At 55.0% G+C, this 19,778-nt stretch overlaps 2 protein-coding genes across 2 annotated transcripts; one reads left to right on the forward strand and one right to left on the reverse strand.

Moving 5' to 3' along the window:
• On the forward strand, nucleotides 1–6,377 carry CDK10 (cyclin dependent kinase 10). The gene is made up of 14 exons (XM_077133320.1): nucleotides 1–125; nucleotides 1,951–2,023; nucleotides 2,561–2,632; nucleotides 3,067–3,169; nucleotides 3,294–3,375; nucleotides 3,679–3,746; nucleotides 4,155–4,207; nucleotides 4,291–4,360; nucleotides 4,636–4,695; nucleotides 5,007–5,130; nucleotides 5,199–5,338; nucleotides 5,563–5,615; nucleotides 5,770–5,880; nucleotides 6,118–6,377. The coding sequence occupies exons 1-13, from the start codon at nucleotides 39–41 to the stop codon at nucleotides 5,874–5,876; spliced, it is 1,092 nt and encodes a 363-aa protein (XP_076989435.1). The 5' UTR covers nucleotides 1–38; the 3' UTR covers nucleotides 5,877–5,880; nucleotides 6,118–6,377.
• Nucleotides 6,378–7,364: 987 nt separating this feature from the next.
• SPATA2L (spermatogenesis associated 2 like) lies at nucleotides 7,365–9,924 on the reverse strand. The gene is made up of 2 exons (XM_077133319.1): nucleotides 9,621–9,924; nucleotides 7,365–8,285 (listed from the first exon to the last, which is right to left on the reverse strand). Exons 1-2 carry the CDS (start codon nucleotides 9,921–9,923, stop codon nucleotides 7,365–7,367), a joined length of 1,224 nt encoding a protein of 407 aa, XP_076989434.1. The 5' UTR covers nucleotide 9,924.
• Nucleotides 9,925–19,778: the final 9,854 nt, after the last annotated feature.

The raw sequence follows: 19,778 nt of genomic DNA on the forward strand, positions 1-19,778 counted from the left end.
TGCGCCTGCGCACACGAGGAGCGCGGCTGGCGCTCGGCATGGGGGAGCCGGAGCCGGAGCCGGAGCAGATCCGTCTGAGGTGTATCCGTAAGGAAGGCTTCTTCACGGTGCCTCCGGAGCACAGGGTGAGACGGGGAGCCACTCGGGCCGCGCTACAGCCGCGCGCTTTCCGGCACGGGCCGGAACGACAGTCCCAGAGATTCTCGCGGCGGCGCGGCAGCCCGCGGGAGGCTGCGCGGGTCGGGGCGTCGCGGGCCGCGAGGCCCGGCCCCGGGCGGGTTTTGCCCGGCTCCCTGGGGACGCCGGCGGTCCTCCCCTTGCCGGGCCTCCGTGCGGGGCCTCTGCGTGAGTCAGCATCGCTTGGTGCTCTCGGCGACCTTGTCCGTAGCTGCCATTACTTGCGCCTTTGTGGAGACGCGGCGGCGAGGCCCGGGGGTGTTGGCGGGTTTACCCCGCGGACGGCTGGCGGGGGACGGAAGCTCGGGCCCGGGTGCTGGCTGCGTTTTTATTACTTGGTGATGTGTGGGGAGCCCAAGTCCCTTGTCCCGTGAGAAGCATCAACGCACTGTGGGTGATGGAGCAGCAGGAGCTTCGCTTGGGTCCTGGGCTGGCCGCTGTACATTCGTCACACGGGGGATGTTCAGAACTCGGGGTCCTTGCCGGCTGCTGGGGCCAGAGCGGGGAGTCGGGGAGCCCTGCTCTCAGCAGGGTCCAAGGGCCGACCCAGGCAAGGATGATGCAAGGTGCGGGAAGACAAAGTGACAGGGATTTCAGAAAAAGGAATTGTTTTCAGCTGAAGGTTGGGGGAAAATCGTAGAGGGGTGACATTTCTTGCCCAGGAAGTGTGAGGCTGGGTAATCGAGATGGGGGTGGGTGTGCAACAGCCACAAAGTCAGGGAGAAGGGAGAAGAGAAATAGGGGTGTTACAACCACAGGAGTTGCCCTTGCTCGGACAGGGACTGTAAGAAGGGAGACTGCAGTGAGAGAGGGAGGTCGAGGCGAGATCACGGAAGAGAACCAGAGCCAGGCCAGATAATTCTGACTTGATGTTCTGGGTGCAAAAAATAATGTGGTCTGAGGGCTGGGGTTGGTTAGAGAATGGAAGTAGGAGTGCAAGTGCTCATCTGACCCATCGTCAGTCAGTCCACCTGTGAATGCATGGCATTATGTAGGTATCTCAGGGCACTGGCTGTCAGCTAGGACAGAGACCCCAAACTACAGTGAATCAAGTGAAATCGGGCTTTATTTCACTCTTCCCTAATATCCCACAGAGAGGTATTGTTTTTCATGAGGTGGGACAGGACTGTTGGGGCAGAGAGGTGTGTGGTACCCAGCTTTCTTTGACCTGGGAGTCACTCGTGTGTCTTCTGCTCACATCCATTGGCTAGAATCTCATCATATGGTCCCACCTAGCACGACGGAGGCTGGGGGATACAGCCATGGGCTGGGCTGCCCCATGCCACTGGGGAGCGTTTCATAACCTACAGAAAGAAGGGACACAGGGATGTTGGGGACATTTAGCAGCCTCTGCCAAAGAAGTGTTTCCACTGCCCCTGGTAGATACATGACACACGTTGCCAAGCCTTTGTCATCTCCAGGAGCACAGCTGAGACCAGCACTGCCCAGAGACCTTCTGCATTGTCCAATTGAGCCATATGTGGCCGCTGAGCACTTGTACAGCTAGTGTGACTGAGGAACTGAGCTTTTAATTTTACTTAATTCTAAGTAACTTTAATTTCAACATCTGCACAGCTAGTGGCTGTGGTTTTTAGTTAGGCTATCTTTGATGTTTCACGCAAGCATCTGTGGCCCAGAACTGTCATCTGCTCTTTCTGAGTGGTATTCACACTCTGAGTGAGCCCTTTGGTTCAAATCCCATGTGAAATACCCTTCCTCAGCTGTTCCGTTAGCAGCCAAATACTCCCCGCTGGCAGCCCCTCTCTCTTTCAGCTAGGGCAGTGCCGCAGTGTGAAGGAGTTTGAGAAGCTGAACCGCATTGGGGAAGGCACCTACGGCATTGTGTGTAAGTGGCCTGTGAAGGCAGCCAGAACTGCAGCTCGAGGGGCTGACATGAGGGGCAGGGGGCTGTGTGAGACCGCCACTGTGGTGGCAGGGCGGAAGCTTGTCCCGGGGAACTTTAATTCCTGGTGTGATGACTACAAACTTCCCAGCATGTCCAAGTAAATATGAGTTGGCAGCCTCTGAGTGCAGAAAGCCGTCACAACGCCATGCAGACTTCCCAGCGCAGCTGTGACTTGCTGCTTGTCCACATCCCAGGTGTTTGGGAGCCGTGCGGTGCTGTGGGGAGGCATTGGTGCACAAAATGAGGGCTGTTCCTCTCGGCAGAGCACCATATTTACTGTTAGAATGCGAGAACGCAGAGCCGGAATCTGCGAGTTGACTCTGAGAAGGAAAAGCTGAAGAGACCTGTTAGGATGTGCTGAGTCTCAGCCATACATTGATGGGAAAAGCAGCCCACGAGCAGCAGCAGTGGCCCAAGTGGGCCGGGCAGCTGCTGGGCCGGGCAGGAGGAGGGCAACCTGACGCGTCTCCACTGCAGATCGGGCCCGGGACACCCGCACGGATGAGATTGTTGCTCTGAAAAAGGTGCGGATGGACAAGGAGAAGGACGGTGAGTCGGGGAGGGGGGGCCCGAAGGCATCCCCAGGACTGCAGCCCTCCAGGGCTGGGCGTGTGCGTCTGTTTGTGCTGACCTGAGGGTGCCTGTGAGGTGGCCCCTGGAGGGCTTCCCCTGGGTGGACGACACTTGCCTGCCCACCTGATGTGGTCTCCCCTCTCCCTCAGCCCGTCACTCCCACTTCCCACCCTCACGTGCAGAGCTTCAGCCCCTGGCTGCAGCCGTCCCCTCACGCCGGGTGTCCAGCACCTGCTGACACACCTCAACCTCTCTGGGCACCCCTCCCCCAAACACCCTCCCCACAGGGCCCTGCCCCTCTGCCCAGGCCCACACCGCCCCCAGCATGCGCCCCACGCCATTGGCCCTCCACGGCCCAGGTTGCCTGCGGGTGGGCGCGCGCTGAGGGCTGGCGGCTGGCGGGCCCGCAGGGATCCCCATCAGCAGCCTGCGGGAGATCACACTGCTCCTCCGCCTCCGCCACCCCAACGTTGTGGAGCTGAAGGAGGTGGTCGTGGGCAACCACCTGGAGAGGTGAGCAGCCCCCCAGGCCTCGTTGGGGCTGGCCGAGCCCACCCTGCCTCTGCCCTAGCCCAGGCCCCTCCCTCTGTTCGTCTGGGGGTGGGCAGATGTGCACTGTCTCCTGGGTCCCTCCTAGCATCTTCCTCGTGATGGGCTACTGTGAGCAGGACCTGGCCAGCCTCCTGGAGAACATGTCAACGCCCTTCTCTGAGGCTCAGGTGCGGCCGGGAGCCCTGGTGGCATGAGAGCCTTCACGGGTCCTTGTCTGCGGGGGTGAGCGTTCTGCTGTGCCCATGCAACTGCCCAGGGACATGTGGCTCTATGAGGTCCCTTGGATGGTGCTTGAGGCCCAGGAGCTGGGCCTGGGAACTGCTGCACGCCCCCCGCCTCACTGCTCTTGGGCAGCAGAGGGGACAGTTTTGCTTCGAGACTGCTGTGGTGACTGTTAGCCCTTGTGGCCCCGTGGATGTGGCACTGCCCTTTTCTCAGGCCCACCATGACAGCCGCCCCGCCCTCTGCAGGTGAAGTGCATCGTCCTTCAGGTGCTCAGAGGCCTCCAGTACCTGCACCGGAACTTCATCATCCACAGGTGGGCAGGGCTGGCTTCCGACACGGGTAGGGGTGGAGGTGCCGGGGTCCAAGCCTGTCTTTGTCAGGCCATCCGGGAGAGAGCAAAGGGGGCTGAGATGCAGCAGGAGGAGCTTCTAGCTGCTCCGTGGGGAGGGGTTCCTGAGCTTGTGAGTGCAGGCAAGTCCCTGAGAAGGTCTGCAGCTCAGAGGCACCTCCTGGAAGCCCATTTTACGCCTGGAATGGATGAAGCAGACAGTGTGAGAGGCAGGACAGTGTGTGGCTTTATCCGGGCTCAGGGCCAGCCCTGCCCTCCTGGGCCACCAGGTCGCTGGGTCTCATGCACAGCCTCGAAAGGAGGACCTGAGGTGATGGCACTGTCAGTGTTGCTGTCGCCATGGTGACCCTGCGGCTCCTCTCCCGCCCTCAGGGACCTGAAGGTCTCCAACCTGCTCATGACAGATAAGGGCTGCGTGAAGACAGGTGGGCGCCGGCGTCCTGGGGGGCAGCCGGAGACACGGCCGCTGCCCTGAGTGACACCTCCCTCCTCCCTGCCTCTGGCACAGCGGATTTCGGGCTGGCCCGGGCCTTTGGAGTCCCCGTGAAGCCTATGACCCCCAAGGTGGTCACGCTCTGGTGAGCACCCAGGAGGCAGGTGGGGGTGTGTGTGTGTGTGGGGGGGGTCAGCCACAGCTGCAGGAGGCCCTGGGAACCCGCGAGCAGTGGAGTCCACAGCAGGGGCCACCAGTCCACAGAGCCAGGAGGCCCAGTAAGGGGAGCTGTGGGCTGGAAGTGGGTGGCTACTCCTTGCTGTCCTCAGAGCTGGTCTGGCCCCACGTGGCTGCCTTAAGCTCCCACCTGTGAAGGGGCTGGAGGGGGAGGGCTGGCAGTGAGGGCACTTCTGTGTGCAGGTACCGGGCCCCAGAACTGCTGCTGGGCACCCCCACCCAGACCACCAGCATCGACATGTGGTAAGGCCTGGCTGCCCTGGGTGCTGGCGGGGTGGGTTGTTCTGCCCTGGGCTCTCAGGCTGGGCACGAGTGGGGTGGGGTCTCTGCTCTCCTCCCATCTGGCTGGAACAGAGAACCTGAGCCTGGGAGCAACAGACTAGCTTTAGGTGCCCCAGGCCTCTGCTGGAATCTGTCCATATGGACAGGAGCCTCCTCCCAAGCCAACACTCCTGACCCTGGCATGGGGGCTGTAGGCTGGGGGCGGGGGCGCTGCACAGAGGCTGTAGAGGCCGAGCAGGTGCTCAGTGGAGCCCCCCACCCCCTGCCCCCAGGGCCGTGGGCTGCATTGTGGCCGAGCTGCTGGCTCACAAGCCACTCCTCCCGGGCACCTCCGAAGTCCATCAGATTGACCTGATCGTCCAGTTGCTGGGGACCCCCAGTGAGAACATCTGGCCGGTGAGTATGCCAGACCCCCAGCCCTGCCCGCCCACCCCACACTGGGCCTCAGCTTCCGGCTCCTGCAGGGCTTCTCCAAGTTGCCGCTGGCCGGCCAGTACAGCCTGAGGAAGCAGCCGTACAACAACCTCAAGCACAAGTTCCCCTGGCTCTCGGAGGCCGGGCTGCGCCTGCTCAACTTCCTCTTTATGTATGACCCGAAGAAAAGGTACCAGCCCGGCGCGGCGCTCCTGGGCGGCAGCCCCGTGTACCTGCCCCTGGAAATTGCTCAGGGGTCCTTGGAGCACAGCTGGGCCCAGGCCCCGCCTGCCACCTTGTTCTATGGTGGGGAATTTGCTGTTGGGCTTCGCTTGCTGCCTAAGGCAAGGGGGGTTGGGTGGGCACACGATGGGGATCAGCTTGTCCGAGACTCAGGGCCCATTTGTTCCCTAGGGCCACTGCTGGGGATTGCCTGGAGAGCTCCTACTTCAAGGAGAAGCCCCTGCGTAAGTCCCCACCCCTGGGCTGCAGGGAGCTTGGTCAAGGGTCTGGTTCCCCTAGGCAGGGGCTCAGGCACTAGGACACCACGTGCAGCCTCCAGCCAGGTCAAGTGGGCTTGGGAAGAGCCCTCGCAGCACTGAGCAGGCCCTTCTCCCACAGCCTGCGAGCCGGAGCTCATGCCCACCTTCCCCCACCACCGCAACAAGCGGGGCCCACCGGTTGCCACCTCGGGCGCCGAGGGGCAGAGCAAGCGCTGCAAGCCCTGATAAGGTAGGAGCCGGCATGAGCATGGGGCTTTTAGCTGGTCCTGTGCCATGAGGGCAAGATGCCGCTGTCCTGTGCCTATGCCCACTGTTCGCATTCAGGAATGGGCAGGCAGGGGATGTGGGGGTGAGACGGGGTGTGTGGGGGCAGAAGGGCTCCCTGCTGCTGGGCGCAGGCCATCCCTTGTGGCAGGTTGCTGCAGCGGGCCCCATTTGGTAAGCCCAGCACCCTCCTCCCTGTCAGATGGGCGTGCCGGTGCTATTTGAGGTGGACACTGACCTGGGACAAGCTGCCCCTGGAGCCTGCTTTCGTCCCTTTGGTCACCAGCTGCCTGCGGCAGGAAGAGGCTGTGGTGGCCTTGGGCAGAGCCTGCAGGATGTGAGGAGTCTGGGCTGCGACGGGATGCTGTCCTGGAGATGGTCTCTCTTGGGCCAACACAAGGCCAGCGGGATCAGGGATTTGGCGCTGAGAGGTGGTGGCAGATAAAGGCTTCATGGGCAGTTTTGCTGTCTTTAATATGCCTTTGAGGTTCAGATCTCAAATTCATGTCCCACCCACAGGATGGGTGGTGGAAGGCGGCAGAGGACAGTGCAGCTGTTTCAGAGCCGGCCCCTTCTCCCCTCCTGACTGCCACATCACTGTCCCCTCTAGCTGTGGAGGTGCCTCCAGCCTGTTTCAGGGAATGGCCCCGTGGCTAGAGCTTCCTGGGCCTCATCCTGGGGCCATGGGCTCCCCACTCTTGGGGAACAGGGGCAGGAGTAGGCCCTGCCTGCCTTGGCCCAAGCAGTCTGTCCTGGACTTCGGGCAGCAGGTGGGCAGGGGCCCCAGCCTCTTTCCTGCCCCACGATCTTTTTGGCCTTGGGGATGGGAGTGCCTGTGGCTGACCCCTCCTCCTGCCTCCTAGGCAGGGGAGGGCAGCAGTGCTTTTGCCTGGCCCTGTGGTGAGGAAGGAGGCCACTGGTGCTGGTCACTGGTTCTTGAGAACTCCCCCCCCCCACTCCACCCCCAAGGGGGTCTGTCCCTGGGGTCCTGAATACTTTCTCCCACGTGGCTGTGACCTGGGGCACAGTGTGGCTTGGAGCTGGACCCGCAGCTCATCCAACCCAAGCCTTTGACACCTGACAGGCTGGGGTGGGAGCCGGGGCTGCCCCAGAGGGCAGCCAGGCATGGGCAGAGCCCCATGAGAGCCCCAGGGCAGAGTGTCTACCGCAGGGATGGCTTGGGCCTTGGGCAGGCTGCTACTGGGGTCCTAAGGTGGGGAGGGGGCCCCAGAGGATCTGAAGATGGTTGCCTTCGCGGAGACAGGTTTGGGGGTGCCCAGCCTGGCCTATTCACCGCCACCCTCCCAGGGAACCCAGGTGCTGAGGACTTAGGGGACCCCGCTGCTGAGGAGGTCTGGCTTCCAGCAGAGGCTGGAGCCTCCTGCCCCCACATGTGGGCTTGGCGGCGCCTCCCTCCAGGAAGCACTACGCCGGTTGTCGCGGGGGGGCCTATGGCCTGGCGCGCGGGCCGCCGTCCAGGAGCAGCGCGTCCACCTGCGAGCGCTGCAGCCAGAGACGCCGCTGGGCCTCGCCGTAGAGCGTGTGGAGCGCGTGGTCGCGGCGGCAGGCGGGCAAGGCCGCACAGTGGGCGGCGTGCAGCTGGCGGCATGTGGCGCAGCGCAGAGCGGGCAGGGCACCCGTGGGCAGGCAGCTGTGCGCCCGGTACCCCGCGGCCGGCGCGTACGCCGCGGCCCCTTCCCCCCATAGACGTCGGTGACCGGCCCGCGCGGGGCTCCCAGGGGGTTCGGGTGTGGCCAGGGCCCCGAGCGAACCCAGCTCTCGGCGCAGCGAGAGGAAGGAAAACGGTGCGGGCTCGGGCTCCAGCGCCAGCTCCTCCTCCGAGGCGCCGTATGGTGGGCTGGCGGCCTGCGGCGGGTTGGCGCTCGGGTCCTCCGCGGCCGGACCCCCGTCTCCCCACACCTGGGCGCTCTGCTCCCAGAGCCCCCCGTACAGGCTGGCGGCCTCGGAGCCCTCGCCCTGCGGGGCGCGGTACAGCTCCAGCGAGGCCCCGTAGGCTGCAGGGGAGCCCCGGGGAGGCAGGGGCGGCGGCTCCTCGTCGCGCACCAGTCGCTGTTGCAGGCGGACCACGCAGGAGGCCACGTCCCCGCTGGCCCGGCGCGCCTCCAGCAGCTCCTCGGCCGGCAGCACGCTGGTGCCCAGCTGGGCCAGGACCTCGCCCAGGATCTCGCACTCCAGCCGCAGCGCGAAGCAGCCGAGGGCCGCCTGCAGCAGCTGGCAGGCGGGAGGCGGCGCGACCACCGTGAAGCGGTGCTTGTCTCTGCGCACGTAGCCCATCTTCTGGAAGCTCTTGGTGAGGAGGTCCTCTGAGAGCACACCCTTGAGCACGTGCACGTAGCCCCCAGAGAAGGTCTGCGGGGGAGGGAGCGCGTCAGCAGGCTGGGTGGGCGGCCTCGGGGGTCCCGGCCCACGCCCCTGCCACACCGGCCCGGAGGCAGCGTCCCAGCTGGGTTCACACTCCTCTCCGGAAGCCTGGCCCACCCGGGGGATTCTGATTTAAATACTTAGAGCTGGGCGCAGGTGTCAGACAGTTAACGATCTAATTAAAAAAAAAAAATGGTTCACAACTGGAAAAGCTCTCCTGTGGGGAAAACTCCCTCTTCCTGTGTCCCTGCAGTCCGTTCCTTGTCCCTTCTCTGGTTTACTGCGGTTACTAGTCTGGGATATGTCTTGTTGCTTCTACAACCCGTCCTTAGCCTGCTCTGCTCCTCGCTGTCCTCCCTGAATGGCTGGAGGGCCTCTCCCTGGGAGGACACCTCTGTCCTTGCAGAGGCGGCTCTCCCACTCGCTCGCAGCCGAGTCTATTCCACCCGGTGTGCAGCCGCGGTGGTGCCCCACTCCGCACCTGCCCCACTTGGGGCCGTGGCACCTTCCCCATGAGGCAGGACTTTTCTTGTGCCCATTTCAGAGGAAGAGACCGGTTCAGAGACATGAATCTGCCCCAAGCCACATGACTAGGAAAATCAGGATGGGATCGCAATGGGGTGGCCTCGCAGGAAGGCCCGCGGGCTGTTTCCCCACCCGTGCTCCCCCAGGGCAGACCCGCCTCTCCTGCTGCGGGGCCCAGTGCTGGGAAGGGCAGCGTAGGCGGCCTCGTGCCCTTCTGCGTGGATGAATGAGCGAGCAAATGAATGGAAGCCCTGGAACCCCAGCCAGCCGCAAGAGTGGCGCGGCAGCCTCCTTTCTCCCTGCCCGAGACAGGCTGCTGTTGCCATGGCAACCGGCGGGGGCGTGCCTCACCCACGTGCGTGGTGACGCACCGCGGTCCTGGCCCTCCCCTCGCTCCGGCAGCGACCCTGGCGGGGCCAGGCCAGCCTCGCTGCGGGGCGCAGCCTCTACCTTCAACGGTGCCGAAGGTAAACTGAGTCCATGAGCAGACCCAACCCCCGGGCGGACGGGGCCCCTCCAGAACCCGGCCTCCGCCTCCCCGTCGATGGAGCTCAGATGCAGAGGATTTCAGGTCCCTCCCGTGCACTTGCATTAGCGATCCCGTGGCGACCGTGGGCCGAAGCCGCATTGGGAAGGACAAGCGCACAAGCTCTGAGGGGCAGAGTCCCCAGGAGGCAAGCGCACAAGTCTGCCCTCCACCCTCCCATGTTCAAGGTCCAGGGAGCGGCAGGGGAACCGTTGCCGGGAGCCTCCGCGCGCCCCCATTGGCACCCAGAACCCTCGGCCCTAGGCGCCCACCTTGATGGTGGTGAACTCCTTCCTCCAGGGCAGCAGGTACAGGTGCACAGCCGCCAGCTCCAGCAGCTCGAAGGCGCGCGCCAGGCCGCGCAGCGCGGGTGCCAGGTCGGCGCGGCCCCCCAGCCCGTCGGTGAGCAGTGGCAGTGCGTCGTCCTGCAGCGCGCCGTGCAGCTCGAAGTCCTCCACCAGGATGTGCCAGAGCACGGCACGCAGCGACCGGTCTCCGCACACGCCCGCGCGGCCACGCCGCAGCTCGCGCTCCAGGCACAGCCGGTAGTCCTCGCACAGCGCGCTGCTGCCCATCCCGGCGGGCCACTGAAGACACCTCCTGCGCCCGCCGGCCCTTCCGCCCGGAGCCACTCCGCCCATCAGCCGCAGCGGCGGGGCGGGGCCCGGCGCGGACACGCCCCGGCCTCTCCAATAGGGATTGGCTATCAGGCAAGACAGGCGTAGGGCGGGCGGAGCCAGCGGCGCCACCGATCGGGGCTTGGCCAGGGTGGGTCCCCACGCAGCCGGGCGAGTTCCCCGTGGGCCCGGGAGGGGCCCAGCGCTCAGCCTCCGCGGTTCCTTCCCGACCCGGGGCCTCGGGCCCCCGCGGCGCTCATCCGCCCGCACCCGTGTCCGCCCCTGGCGGCTTCTGCGCCCCGGCGTGGGCCTCCTCGGGGCAGGTGCGGCGGGCTTGCGCGTATCCGCGGGTCCTGCGTGCTGCGTTTCGTGTGCCTCCCCGGGTCTCCCCCGAGGTTGAGCTCGCGCAGGGTGGGATGTCGGTGAAGGTCCGGGGAGTCCGGCCCTGTCTTTGCGCGGAGCTTCTGGCCGACGTCTTCACCCCTGGGCTCGGCCAGCTCTTGCTTCCCGTGCCCTCAGTGCAGCGACCTGTTTTGGAATTCGTCCATTTCACCTAAGTTGTCCAGTTTGTGGGCGTATAGCTGTTCCTAGTGCCCTCTTATGATTTCTTCAGGATCCATGGAAGCGACACCCCTCTCGTTTCTGATTTTATTGGTGTCCTCTCTCCTTTTTCTTTGTCAGCCTAGCAGGAGTTCATTAATTTTATTGATTTTCTCAAAGAACCAAGTTTTGGTTTTGTTGATTTTTTCTATATATATTTTTTTGTTCTCCAGCTCATTTATTTCTGCTCTAATTTTTGTTATTTCTCTATTTGCTTTTTTAAAAAAATTTTTAATTTCTAGTTATGTAACAACATAAAAGCACATACATTCTTTTTTTTTTTTTACATGGGCAAGCTCAGGGAATCGAACCTGGAGTTCTGGCATAGCAGGTGAGAACTCTGCCACTGAGCCATCAGGGTCCACCATACATTTTTGACATATAAACATTCCATACGTGGTGTACAATCAGTGGCTCACATTATCATCACACCTGATGTGATGATAATGTGTTCATCACCTGATCATTTTTTAGAACATTTGCATCATTCCAGAAAAAGAAACAAAAAGAAAAAATTGACACATAGCATACTCCTTGTCCCTCCCTTTCACTGACTACTAGTATTTCAGTCTATCCAATATGTTTTTTATTTTTGACATTTGTTCCCCCTATTATATTTTTAATCCATGTGTTTTACTCATCAGTCCATACCATAGATAAAAGGAGCATCAGACACAAGGTTTTTACAATCACACAGTCACATTGTGAAAGCTCTATCATTACACAATCATCTTCAAGAAACATGGCTACTGGGACACAGCTCTACAGTTTCAGGCAGTTCCCTCCAGCCTGATACACCTTAATCTAAAAAGGGGATATCTATATGATACATAAGAATAACCTCCAGGATAACCTCTCTTTGAAATTCTGAGCCACTTACACTTAATTTTGTCTCATTTCTCTCTTCCCGCTTTCAGTCAAGAATGCTCTCTCAGTCCCTTGACGCTGAGTTGTCTATTTGCTTTTGGGTTAGTTCGCTGTTCTTTCTCTAATTTCTCCAGGTGAGCAGTTAAATCCTTGATTTGTGCTCATTCTTTTTTTAAAGACACATTTATTCAGCATCATGATCAAACGATTACATTTAGCAACCAACAGCATGGGTGAGAAACACACACACTGAACTCCTTTGTTGGAATACTTTCCACTTTCCACACAACAGAAACTAAGATAACCTGTTATACAGTCAGTCACAAATACAGTCGTCATGTTTTTTTGCCCATACACGAGATTGTTTAAAACATGTCTTCTTTGAAGCAGCAAGGCCTGTTTCCCCTGTGCTTGTTGAGTTCACAAATCTGTTGTAACCTGTAGCTTCCCTGTCATGCTCTCCTCTCCTGCTAAGCTTTGTTTCCTGAAATTAAAACCTTCTGGCATTGCTGTACCTCCTACTGCTACTGGAACCACCACAAGGTCCAGAACTTCTGCCTCCAAAGTTTCCCCGCTTCATGGCTCCAAAATGTGGAGACGACTGTGGTAATTGCCACAATCACCGTACCTTCTGCCACCTCCCAGAATGCTTCCATCATTTCCAAATCCATTATAGCCAACCCACTGCCACCTCATCATCCGCCCCCTTGGCTGCCACCAAAGCCACCGCGACCACTGAAGCTTCCTCCATGCCCAAAGCTGTCATGCCCACACAGCCACCCCCATGGCCACCACCCATATCTGCAGAAGCACCCCGACCTCTGGGGCTGGAGGGAGCACTGGCCTCTCATGCTTGGCCAGGACTTTTCCTCTTCACAGCTGTGGCCATCCACAGATGTCACTTCTGAATGACAACCTTATCCACGGAGTCATGGTCTTCAGCGGGCGCAGGAACACAGCCTCTCTTCTCGCCTCTGCCTCAGCCAGGCATGACGCAGCCACCCCCGTTTCCCCGTCCTGCTCAAAACCACCTCGGAGGGGAGGCTCTTCAGCATCTTCTTTAACGCCACCAGCAAAGATCTTTTCACAGTTCAGCAGGCACCTGGACTTTGAGAGTCTTCTCTTCAGACAGCCCTCTTTGGCTCCACAGCTCTTCCATCCATGGTTTGTGTCCCTGCATCCTTGGCTGCACCCACCTCCAGCACAGAGGCGGACACGACACACCCAAGGCCTCGGCAGCGCATTTCCATCTTACCCCAGCCCGGGCGTGCTCCCCCACGGCTCAGAATAGCAACTCAGACTAACTGGATGCTGCACAGCTTCACCCTCCCATGAAGAGCTCCGCAGTGGTCCAGGCCCTTCCGAGACTCTGACATGGACAGAGAGCAGGAGGGAAGACGTCACCCCCTTCCTCAGCAGCGTCCACTAGCACAAAGCTCAGTCAGTGTTTTGTTTTGTTTTTTCTTGCATGGGCAGTGTTCTAGTTTGCTAGCTGCCAGAATGTGATATACCAAAAACAGAACGGCTTTTACAAAGAGGAATTTAATAAGTTGCCAGTTTATAGTTCTAAGGCTGAGAAAATTTCCCAGTTAAAACAAGTGTATAGAAATGTCCGATCTAAGGCATCCAGGAAAAGATACCTTGGTTCAAGAAGGCTGATACCATTCAACGTTTCTCTCTCAGCTGGAAGGGCACATGGCGAACATGGCCACGTCTGTTGGCTTTCTCATGGTTCTACCAAAACAAAAGGGGCTTTCTCCAAAATGCTTCCTCCTTTAAAGGATTAATGGGTGGAGTCACAACTCCATGGGAGCTGTCTGATCAAAAGTTACCACCCATAATTGGGAGGGTCATATCTCCATGGGAACAATCAAAAAGCTCCCAGCCAGTACTGAATGAGGATTAAAGGCCATGGTTTTCCTGGGGTCCACCACAGACTCAAACCGGCACAGGCAGGCTCTGCGAATCGAGCCTAAATGCGTCTCTTGTAAACAGCATATAGATGGATTATATTTTTTAATCCATTCTGCCAGTCTGTATCTTTTAACTGGTGAGTTTAGTTCATTAATGCTCAAAGTTATTACTGTGAATAAAAAAGTATTTGCAAAGTCCCCTTCAGGGAATGGTGAGAAAGGGGGAAAATTCAACTTCCCCAAGTTGAATTCTTGATATTCTCACAAGCAGTGTGGACAACCAAAGCTATAGGCTGAGCCCCCAGTCTTGGGGTTTGTTCATATGAAACTTAACCCCACAAAGGATAGGTCAAGCCTACTTAAAATTTAGGCCTAAGAGTCACCCCCAAGAGAGCCTCTTTTGTTGCTCAGATATGACCTCTCTCTCCAGTCAACACAACAAGCAAACTCACCACCCTCCCCCTGTCTACGTGGGATATGACTCCCAGGGGTGTGGACCTTCCTGGCAACGTGGGACAGAAATCCTAGAATGAATTGAGATTCAGCATCAAGGGATTGAGAAAACCCCTAGAATGAGCTGAGACTTAGCATCAAGGGATTGAGAAATCCTTCTCAACCAAAAGGGGGAAGAGTGAAATGAGACAAAATAAAGTGTCAATGGCTGAGAGATTCCAAACAGAGTCTAGAGGTTATCCTGGAGGTTATTCTTACGCATTAAGTAGATATCACCTTGTTAGTCAAGATGTAATGGAGAGGCTGGAGGGAACTGCCTGAAATCGTAGAGCTGTGTTCCAGTAGCCATGTTTCTTGAGGATGATTGTGTAATGATATGGTTTTCACAACGTGACCGTGTGATTGTGAAAACCTTATGTCTGATGCTTTTATCTACAATGTCAACAGACGAGTAAAACATATGGAATAAAAATAAATGATGGGGGAACAAATGTTAAAGTAAATTTAGATTGAAATGCTAGTGATCAATGAAAGGGAGGGATAAGGGGTATGGTATGTATGAATTTTTTTTCTGTTTTCGTTTTATTTCTTTTTCTGAATAGATGCAAATGTTCCAAGAAATGATCATGATGATGAATATGCAACTATGTGATGATATTGTGAACTACTGATTATATATGTTGAGTGGAATGATCAAAAGTTAAGAATGTTTGCGTTTGTTTGGTGTTTTTTGGTATTTTAATAAAAAATTTAAAAATTATTAAAAAAAAAAGCCAAAAAAAAGTTATCACTGTAAAAGCAGTTCTTGAGTCTACCATCTTGTTCTTTAGTTTTATTTGTTAGACTTATATACTATTTTCCCCCTCATTACTCAGAGGGTGCAAGGGTAGTTCAGTTGTAGAATTCTTGCCTGCCATGTGGGAGACCCGGGTTTGATTCCCGGCCCATGCATTTACCCAAACGAACAAACAAGCAAAACAAACAAAGGAAAAAACAACAAAAATTCAACAAATGGTGCTGCAGTAATGGGATACTCACATGGAAAAAGAATGAAATGTGACCCCTGCTGAAGAGCATACGAAAAGAATGATCATTACTGGTGCCCTTCAGTTCTCTGCCCTCCTCCAGGCCTCCTTCCCATCTTTTTTTTTCAGCTGACAGGACTCCCTTTAGTATTTCTCGTAGGGCAGGTCTCTTGTTGACTGGTTCTCTCAGTCTTTGCTTTGAGGATTTTAGTTTCTCCCTCAATTTTGAAGGACAACTGGCTTCTTGCTTCATGGTGCCTGTTGAGTAGTCCAAAGTGCCTTCTCTGTTTCCCCTTGCATTAGTAGGTTGCTTTTCTCATGCTGCTTTTCTGCTTCTCTTCAACATCTGACAGTTTGATTAGTGTGTGTCTTGGAGTTGGCCTATTCGGAGTTCACTGGACCTCTTTGATTTGCATATTTATGTCTTTAATAAGGGTTGGGAAGGTTTCCCTGATTATATCTTCAGCGAATTTTCCCAGCCCTTTACTCTTCTTTCTCCTTCTGGGACACTAATGATTCTTGTATTTGTGTGCCTCTTGTTGTCCATCATTTCCCTAAGATCCAGTGGCATTTTTTCGTCATTCTTGCCGTTTGTTCTTTTATGTGCTCTAGTTCAATTGTTCTGTCTTCTAGCTCACTTTTTCTTCCTCTGCTTCTTCAAATCTTCTATTGTGTCTCTAGTATATTTCTAATTTGGTCTACTGTAGCTTTCATTTCTGTGAGATCTGCCATTTTTTATACTTAACTTTCTGAATTCTTTTTTTATGCTCTTCTAGTGTCTTCCCGGTATCTTTTAATTCTTTATAAATATTCTTGAGTAGTGGTTCCATATTGTGTCCCCTCTGCAATTTTGATTTGGCCATTTGACTGGCCCATTTCTGCTTGGATCTTCTTGTGCTTTGTGATTTTCTGTTGCGTTTGAGGCATTTGTTTATCTTGATATGGTTATTCTGCAAGTTGGTTTCTGGCACTCTTCTAAAATTTTGTATTTACTTGGTTTTCACAAAAGATTTCCCTTTGCACTTGGCTTGGTGCTTATTCTCCACCAAATGAAGGTCCAGATCTCATGTAGCGGATGCAGTTGAACGTGAGGGTCTGTTAGCGGCGAAGCTGGGCACACAGCAGCAGAATGGCCACCACCACACGGGAGACCTGGGCTCGACTCCATGCCCGTGCGCCAAGGGAAAAAAAAAAGGAAATAATAATAATAATAATAATAATAATAATAAAAGTATGAAAAAATAACAAAACACACCTCAATAGTAGTAGGCCCCAGAATCAAAAGAAGATATACCAAGATATACTGGGAGTGAAGTCAGACTGGTACCCACCAAGGGAGAGAAAATTTAAGGAAAAAGTGATAAAAATAAAAGAAATAGACTAATAAAAATAATATGTGAAATAAATAGAAAATAATCAGGAAAATATAAAAATAAGAAATCTCTACAAAAATAAAAAATAATGAAAAAACAATTACACTACTAATGAAAATATATAGAAAGCTGTATTTTAAAAGGGGGGAGAAGGAATATCTGGAAATAAAGACCTAGGCAGGTAGGGAGGTAGCCTGCACTGACCCTTCTCCCCAGCAGGTGGCGACCCCGAGGTTCCTCCTCCCTCAGCCCCCGCCCCTGGCCAGTCTCTGCTGGAGGGACTGGGCAGCCCGCGAGTCCACCTGCGGCACTCGTGGGCCGGCTATGCCTGCGCCCGGCTGGGCCACCCCTCCCCATACCCTGAGGCCCCCGCGGTGAACGATGGGTCCGACTGGGCCTCCCTGGGGTGCTGTCAACCCGATCTGCGCAGGGAGTTTCCCCAGCGGGCCGCTCCGCAGGCTGGAGCGGAGGGTCAGCGTCCTGCGATCGCGTCTGCCCTCGCACTGCGCCCGGCCCCGGTGGGGATGCTGGCCCCCCACCGCTGCTCTTCCCCCAGAAAGTGCCCAGAGGCCCAGCTTGCTCACACACCACAATCCCGGGCACCCTTCCCGTCCTGTCTGGCTCCATGGAGAGGTCTTCCTGGAGCCCCCCTCGCCCTCCGTGTCGAAGGACAGCTCTCGGCCTCCTGGCCCCCTCGGCTCGTGGTGACAGGTCAGCATGTTCCCTTATTTGACGTCCCTTGTCTGTGACCTGCTGCTGTTCTCTTGCTGCGTTCACAATGATCTCTTTCTGTCTGACCGCTGAGTCTGATTGGTATGTGCCTAGAAGGCGACTACTTGGATTTTTCTGTTTGTAGTACCCTGGATTTGCAAATGCACGTCTCTTACAAGGCTTGGGGAAATTTCAGCCACTATTTCTTCAAATATTCCTCCTGATGGTCTCCCGTCTTCTGGGGCACCCCTTTTGCGTGTGTTCTGCCCACGGACACAATCCGTATCGTCAATCATTTCCCTGAGATCCTGCTCAAAGTTTTCCATTTTTAACTCCATTTGTTCTTTTGTTGTTTGAATTCAGTTGCTCTTTTACCTCACTGATCCATTTTTTTTGCCACTTCATATCTGCTGTCATGTGTCTCTAGTATGTTTTAGTTTCATCTATAGTGTCTTTCATTTCCATAAGATCTATTGTTTTTCTTTGTATGCTTTCAAATTTTTTTTTAATTTTTAAATTTTATTTTTTTAAATACCAAAAAACACCAAACAAATGCAAACATTCCTACTTTGATCATTCTGTTCTACATATATAATCAGTAATTCACAATATCATCACATAGTTGCATATTCATCATTATGATCATTTCTTGGAATATTTTCATCTATTCAGAAAAAGAAATAAAACGAAAACAGAAAAAAAATTATACATACCATCCCCCTTTCCCCTCCCTTTCACTGATCACTAGCATTTTAAACTAAATTTATTTTAACATTTGTTCCTCCTATTATTTATTTTTATTCCATATGTTCTACTCGTCTGTTGATAAGGTAGATAAAAGGAGCATCAGACACAAGGTTTTCACAATCACACGGTCACATTGTGAAAACTATATCATTATTCAATCATCATCAAGAAACATGGCTACTGGAACACAGCTCTACATTTTCAGGCAGTTCCCTCCAGCCTCTCCATTACATCTTGAATAACAAGGTGATATCTATTTGATGCATAAGAATAACCTCCAGGATAACCTCTCGACTCTGTTTGGAATCTCTCAGCCATTGCACTTTGTCTCATTTCACTCTTCCCTGTTTTGGTCCAGAAGGTTTTCTCAATCCCTTGATGCTAAGTCTCAGCTCATTCTAGGGGTTTTTCCAATCCCTTGATGCTGAGTCTCAGCTCATTCTAGGATTTCTGTCCCATGTTGCCAGGAAGGTCCACACGTCCGGGAGTCATATCCCACGTAGACAGGGGGAGGGTGGTAAGTTTGCTTGTTGTGTTGTCTGGAGAGAGCGGCTACATCTGAACAACAAAAGAGGTTCTCTTGGGGGTGACTCTTAGGCCTAATTTTAAGTAGGCTTGACCTATCCTTTGTGGGGTTAAGTTTCATGTGAACAAACCCCAAGACTGGGGGCTCAGCCTATATATAGCTTTGGTTGTCCACACTGCTTGTGAGAATATGAAGAATTCAACTTGGGGAAGTTGACTTTTCCCCCGTTCTCACCATTCCCCGAAGGGGATTTTGCAAATTCTTTTTATTCACTGGTCAAATCACTCTGGGATTTATCGGGGCATCGCTCTGGACAAACCAACAAAATCTCATGTCCTACTCAAGGTTCCATGTACTTATGGTGTTCAATTAAGCTGTCTACATAAGTTATATTAGGAAATGCACTAGTCAAAATATAAATTTTGTACCAAATAAACATTTTTTGCTTTAGTCTCACACATAAGTTGAAATTTTAAAATATTAATTACCATCTATTTTCAGCACCCTGCAGTAATGACATTACTTACCCAGTGTCTTCTTAATATTCTTTCTCTCTAGTCACCTCCTTATATTGAGGAGATTTATTTGAACATCTTTGATTAGTTGTTCAAAATTCTGTCTCTGTTTCATTTGTTCCTTTAACTGGGCCGTATCTGCCCTCATATTATTATGCCACGTAAGCTTTTGCTGATATTTGGACATCAAATTACATTGATGGGTGTATCCTAAAGGTCAGTTTCTCTCTTTTTTCTGGGATTTCGTGGTTAATTGGGTTTGTATTACGGCTGTTCTCTGACAGCTGAATCGTATTTCCCAGCCCAAACAGGGCCAGTTCCTATGCTTTTACTTTAGCCCCCAGGGGCACTCTCCAGCCTGCCTACAGCTAGGGGTCTCCTGGAGCCCCGGCCGTGTCCCCTCGGCCTGGGGGGGTTCTGTAGCCTGTTGGTCCGCAGCAGCGGCAGGCAGGGCTGGGCCCCCAAAGCTGCTCGCTGTCCTTCACCACGCCCTCAGCCAGTGCCCTGCTCTTCCCTGGGGTGTGGGAGCATCCCTGGGGTCTCTGTTCTGGACAGCTCTTGCTGTTTCGGGGAGGGGCCTGAGACCCGCAGCTCCTATCCTCCATCTCCCGAGGCCACCTATGTGTTCTGATACAGGGTATCAAGTCGTGTCCTGCGTCTTTCATGTTGCAGGGACAGTGCCACGGGCCTCCCTCCTTCCCCTGTGGAACTGGGCAGGTTGTGCAGCCGCCTGGACGTGAGTGGATGTGGCAGCTCAGCAATGCCTGTCAAAGCTATGGAACACCGCCACATTGTGATCCCACCTTGCTCTTGGGACACCCGTGCCTGGGAGCAAAGCCTTGTGTGTTGCCACGACCAAGGTCCTGGCGTGCACACATCTTCAGGTGAGTCCAACACTGCTTGGATTTCCCCACGCTGCAGGGTGCCCTGGGTGATGCCAGGGGACAGAGTTATGGGTCCTACACAAGTGGAAGGTGCATGAGGAAAATTATTGCATCATTGTGCTGGTGAGTTGGGGGTGACGGTTATGCAGCAGTGACTGGGTCAGGCACATTCACCGTACCTCCCTCTCTCCTTGCCCAG

The sequence above is a fragment of the Tamandua tetradactyla genome, chromosome 16, assembly GCF_023851605.1.
Source record: "Tamandua tetradactyla isolate mTamTet1 chromosome 16, mTamTet1.pri, whole genome shotgun sequence".
Classification (NCBI taxonomy): Eukaryota; Metazoa; Chordata; class Mammalia; order Pilosa; family Myrmecophagidae; genus Tamandua; species Tamandua tetradactyla.